The sequence below is a fragment of the Nanorana parkeri genome, unplaced genomic scaffold (assembly GCF_000935625.1).
Source record: "Nanorana parkeri isolate BGI_ZX_2015 unplaced genomic scaffold, ASM93562v1 scaffold793, whole genome shotgun sequence".
In the NCBI taxonomy this organism is placed as follows: Eukaryota; Metazoa; Chordata; class Amphibia; order Anura; family Dicroglossidae; genus Nanorana; species Nanorana parkeri.
Window position 1 is genome coordinate 462,482 of NW_017307061.1, and position 5,706 is coordinate 468,187.

Sequence of the window (5,706 nt, forward strand, 5' to 3'; positions counted from 1 at the left end):
ACCAACATCTATTTTGTATATGCATTTTGACACTTTTACCCTTTTCATTTTAATAACCACCTATCCCCGACATAACGATATTTTGAGTGTTTGAACACCGCAGTGCTGCGCAGCCGCCAGCAATGCTCACGCACCCCACTGATTGCAGAGCTGTGAGTAAGTCTGATTAAGCCGGGAAAGCATGTTGAACCATTACAGAGAGACCACTGCTTTTAAACAGAGTAGATATCTCTATCTGCAGCCAAATGTCGGGCAACAGGGTTTTCTGCTGGCGCTGATTACAAAAAGAAACAAAAGATGGTTGGATAAAGGTTTTTCTGTGCCTTAAGGCCCTTATCACACAGACGCCTTTAGTTCTGATCAGCAGGGGATCCGTACTCTGATTCCATACTGATCAGAGCAGTTCGGAACAGATGTCACCGTTGTGTCCAGTTTTTTCCTCCATCTTGCAATGTAGGTAAAAGCTGAAATTACCGGACCCATATTGGTCTATGGGGAGTCGGACATGTGCCCATTTACATCAGAATACCCCCCGATCCATCACAATCAGGCCCGCCAATACAGAACTCTGATCCGTTTGGTTTTCTGGACCTGATCGGTGTTGGGGTACTCTTATGTAAATGGACCCATGTCTGTTTAGAACCGGGGTTTTCGATCTGATCCACCTGAAAAACTGACAGGCAGACATGATTGGAATGCCCGTGTGAAAGGACACTAACTATAGACTTAAATTTAAACTTATTTGGGGCTGTAAGATAATCTCTAAAAACAATATGCTAACAGGGAGACACTGAGAGCAATAAAAACCCTTTACCCCTCTACTAAATAAATGTACTTTTCTTGGTGTCTCTGTCCCCATCAAAAAGAAGTCCTATCACTTAATGTCATTGTTACAGGAACATACCTGTATGATATTCCAAAATTCCCTCCCTGTGCAAAAAACAAAAAATTGGCTGGAGCTAGGCTTTAATTGTGCAATAGAACTGATACTTTTGCATACCCAGTTATGGTAATGCATTTACATAATCTGCTCATTTTGTTTCTGTGCGCACAAAGAAATGCACATGTTATTGTATTGGGTAATATTTGCCACTTGTATGCTTATTGATAACCGCTTCATGCAAAGGAACAACATTAGAGCTTGGTCCTAATTGAGCAGCAACGCCGCACCTCCTTCCCTGAATCAGTCTGCCTGGTGTGCTGGGTTCCATAGACATGGGATCTTCTCCATTCTGGCCAAAATAAGCTGGTCTGGGCAATGATGCTTTTGTGACTATGAGCACATTAACTGTGTAATATGTAAATAAATATTGATGATGTTGTTTCTACCATAGGTCGATCATGCCATTGCCTTATGTTCTGAAATGCATGATATAAAATCAGCCATATATGAATTCAAGAAAAAGCTTGAGGGCATTGGTGAAGACTACCAAATTCAGGTATTTTTTTTCTTCTTTTACCTTGCTAGAGTAAAAATGTCATATGTCCAGTAGTTCAATACTTTAACAGACACTCAAAACTGTCCTATAACGATGGTGCTGTCAAGAATACATGAAACCGAACGAAAGCCTTGTTAACTGAACATTTTACCCTCCCTGAACTCAGGGAGGATCCAGGTTGGCCTCCATGGAGAGTCAAACACTAGACTGCCATTTCAGCTCTGACAGGAACATATGGAAAGTGAATAACTACAGACACACCTATCCATAAGAGGTACAGCTTTTATGACAACTTGAGATCCAATTCCTGGCTGGTTCTCTTTCAAGTATCGGTGAAATATGAGTGAAAAATGGGGGCAGCCACTGCAGACCTCCTCCTAAAACTGCTGGATCCCTGGCTTCAATATGTTTCAATCACAGTCCCAAAACCATGATTGTGAATTGTAAATGAGTGTCAGAAAAGTGTGAGAACTAATCTTTCTATTCTCTGCACTTTTGCCGGTCAATGACTCTGACAGCATTGGAGTCAAGGTATCAAAATGACAGCCAGGGAACTAGAATTCTCAAAAAAAAAGGAGTTTAGTAATGGAGGCCTCAATTAATATCATGACCGTGTCGCTTTAAGATACTCCCACTTCACTGCAGTAAACTAATAATGTATTCATTTGATTTTCCTTAAATTTCACCTCTGAAGGTGACAGTGTTTCAGTTTCTTGCTGTGTTTTTAACAGCTGTTCTGTTCTGCACATGATTGTGAAGACTCAGCCAGGTGTCCTCTTCTCCGCAGCTTCAAGAAAGTCCTCCTCTAACTGTGCGGTACACATCACAAGCTCTTCTGGCAGCATTTGGGCTGTTAGTTTAAAAAAGGAAGGAAACGCTGTTTTTTTCAGATTCATAACAATCGGATCTTGCAGTATAAACAGGACAGACTTGATGTAAACAGTGTCAGGAAGGTGTATTTTGTACGCTTAAAATGTGTCTTGGTGACAAGTTCCTTTAGAGTTGCGGAGAAAGACTGGCCACCTCTCAGTTTTTTACATTCAGGAAGCATCAGGAATTCAAGATTCATTCCAACAGAACACTTTCATGGAGATCTGTATATTTCTGCATGTTTCTGTCAAAAGAGTGTGCTTAGAAACTGCAGTCTTCATGCCTCATTCATTAATTCTTATAACAGACTCCGAGCATCCGAAGGAAATGTCAACATTTACAACGTCCTAGCAGATTGTCTGATAGATAAGCATCATCTGTCCTTCTTACAGGAAGATCACGCAGAAGTCGTTAGATTCTCTTGTTGATACTGCCATATGATCAGGAAATCACTTCTGATACCAGTGGCATGGAACAATATGTTCCAAAATATGTCACGTTTGTCAAGCTATAATTTGATAGGCCATGTTTTTTTTTTTTTTATTGTTTTTATTAGAGTTTCTATATAGTCATACAGTACAACAGTACAAAACAGATATCACCTGAGTTCCAACACCCAGGGGCGCACTTACTTACAATGCAGTTCCAAACAACCGAAAAACAGTTTCTAATAACAAGAGGCAATTCTTTACCCTCTCAAGACTGTCTGGGGAATATGTGGCAGAACCAGTGAAAGAGGAGTATTAGTCAGAGTAGCAACTAATTAAAATGATTCAAAGGAATACATTTGAGGGGTAACTTATCGAAACTGGAGAAGACAAAATCTGGAGCAAATGTGCACGGCAACTGTAATATCTAAATTGCACTCCAACAGCAACCAATCAACTTCTCTCTCTTAACTGAACAAACTGAAGAGAGAAGCTGATTGGTTGCCCTGGGCAAATGCTCTAGATTTTGTCTGCTACAGGTTTTGATAAATTCCCCTCAATGAGGGGAATTTATCAAAACTGGAGCAAACAGAATCTGCAGCAGTTGTCTATGGCAACCAATCAGCATCCACCTTTCATTTTCAAACCTTAACTGAACAAACTGAAGCGAGAAGCTACTTGGTTGCCATAGGCAACTGCTCCAGATTCCTTTGCTCCCAGTTTTGCTTAATTTCCCCCATTGTGTTTTCATTTTCATAGCATCATCGGAGACGGCAGAAAAAGATCATTAAGTCTGCCCTTTTTTTTAAAATATATTTTTATTTCTTTTTAATCTTTTTGTCTAAGTATAGATCTTTGTTTATCCCAAGCATGTTTTAAAATTCACTTACGGTTGACCGACTCACTATCTGCTGGATCTACAGTATGTTCCAAGCATCAACTACTCTTTCAGTAAAATACTTTTGTTCTACATTAGTGCAGGGACAAGGCCGCTCTCCCAACAGACAAATTTTTAATTGTTACAGAATAAAAAAGCAGTGGACTAAGAACTTTTTGACCGGATTACATCCCAGAAGTCATATTTTAAATCTTATCAAACACATAACGCAAAGAACCTGTTATCTTTAAAAAAAATATATATATTTTGAATTATTTTTTTACAAAGTGAATACAGCAGATGTTACATAGTATTTGAGGTTGAATAAAGACACAGGTCTATCAAGTCCAACCTTTGTGCATGTTTGTGTGTCCCTGTGTGGTCTAGTTTTTAAGAGTACATGTACCCCTGTATGTTGTGGTCTCTGAGGAAGGTATCCAAATGCTTTTTGAATGATTCAATATTCTTTGCTGATACCATTGCTTGTGGCAGCGAGTTCCAGATTTTAACCGCTCTAACTGGAAAAAAAGCCCCTACGCCCCTTGTGGTTAAATCTTTTCTCCACCAGTTTTAGGTGGTGGCCTCTAGTCCTTGTTACTGAGTTTACAGTAAAAAGTTTGTTGCAGATGTTGTTATTACCACTAAACATTTTGTACATCAAAATCATGTCCCCTCTTAGTCTCCTCACTTCTAGCGTGAACAAGTTTAAATTTAGTAGTCTTGTCTTATAGCTTAGGTCCTCCAGCCCCTTAATTAGTTTAGTTGCCCGTTTCTGAACAACGTATAGTTGCCGCAAAGTGTATATCAGTTGGTATTTTGGTTATACTAACATAGATTTTTAGAATAAACTACTTCCATGAAAAAGCAAGCAAAGAATAAACACCAGTGTTCTCTTTAACACATGTACAGATTCATGTTAACACTCAACTCCTGAACCTGGAGTCTTGTAAATCAAAAACGATAAAAAGATTGAATATGCATCTATATCAAATGTAAAGTAGTACAAGAAACACTGCTTCAATATAACTTCAGCGAAATCTGACCTCTACGCTGCATAATTGTTAAGTGAAAGCAGACCTTGCAAAAAATGCTAATCCAAAAATCCAAAATTGCAAGGCCCGAGAAAAAAACACAGCTGCCATATTCTCATAAAGTATGGGATCCTCGGATCTTAAAGGATTTTGCGTGATGTCACCCTCGCATAGAAAAACAGACCAGAAGCCTCGGTCATATATAAGAATTTTTTCCTTTTTTGGGGGGGGATGAGGAGGAGAAGGTTGGGCTATTCAAGCCTTGCAATTTAGGATGGTGTGAGAGCAGGGGATACTATCTAGGATTGAGTTGTTTTCGACTGGAAACTCCAATTTAAGACCACAGAAAGCTTACATGTGGATTTAACATTGGTTATAAAATCTAAAGACCATGAACAGACACAAAAATTTCCAGGATGAACTTAAAATCAACTGTTTAGCCTCAGATCTGCTCTGTTTGCCTTGTGTGCTGTTTTAAAAGTAATTGTTAGTATGAGAAGCAAGATGTTTTGTTAGAACTGTCTCACTGGAGCCCCCTATATTCCAAACCTTTTTTCAGCAAATCTTTAACAGCTAGAAGAATCTGCTTCAAAAACCTTCCTGTACCAGGTTGCTGTTTTGGGAATGGGTCTGCAGGGAGAGCATTGCATGTTATCGGTGACAGTGGAAAATTACTTTGACTTGACCATAAATTGAGTCCCCGTAGCTGTTTATTCACAGCTCACATTAGTAATAACATTTTGAAACGCATAAGATTTAAGTCAGGAAGGAGCAAGACTTTAATAAGCAGCACCAATCTAGCAGGCGTCCTTTTGAACACCTTAACCCCTTTTAGCACTTACAGGATGCCTGGATTTATTCCTATATACTTACTGTATATATGTACAGTATCTGTAAAATGTAATTGGGGTTTTCTGCACATCAGAAACTGTTTCTGCTGACAGATTTCATATATAGCTTTCATTTACACAAGCCTTGCAGTTTTGTAATTTTAAGAAGCATGATAACACAGTCCACCCCCCCCCCCCCTTTTGAACGCCCGAAAAAACCCTATTCCTTTT

At 39.2% G+C, this 5,706-nt stretch overlaps 1 protein-coding gene across 3 annotated transcripts in view; it reads left to right on the forward strand.

Annotated features, from left to right (window-relative positions):
* Nucleotides 1-5,706, forward strand: part of PALD1 (phosphatase domain containing, paladin 1) — a 177,429-nt gene that overhangs the window by 107,893 nt on the left and 63,830 nt on the right. For all 3 annotated transcript variants that reach the window (XM_018564903.1, XM_018564905.1, XM_018564904.1), the window contains one exon: nucleotides 1,335-1,439. In XM_018564903.1, coding sequence (XP_018420405.1) covers nucleotides 1,335-1,439 — 105 coding nt within the window. The remainder of the gene's footprint in view (nucleotides 1-1,334; nucleotides 1,440-5,706) is intronic.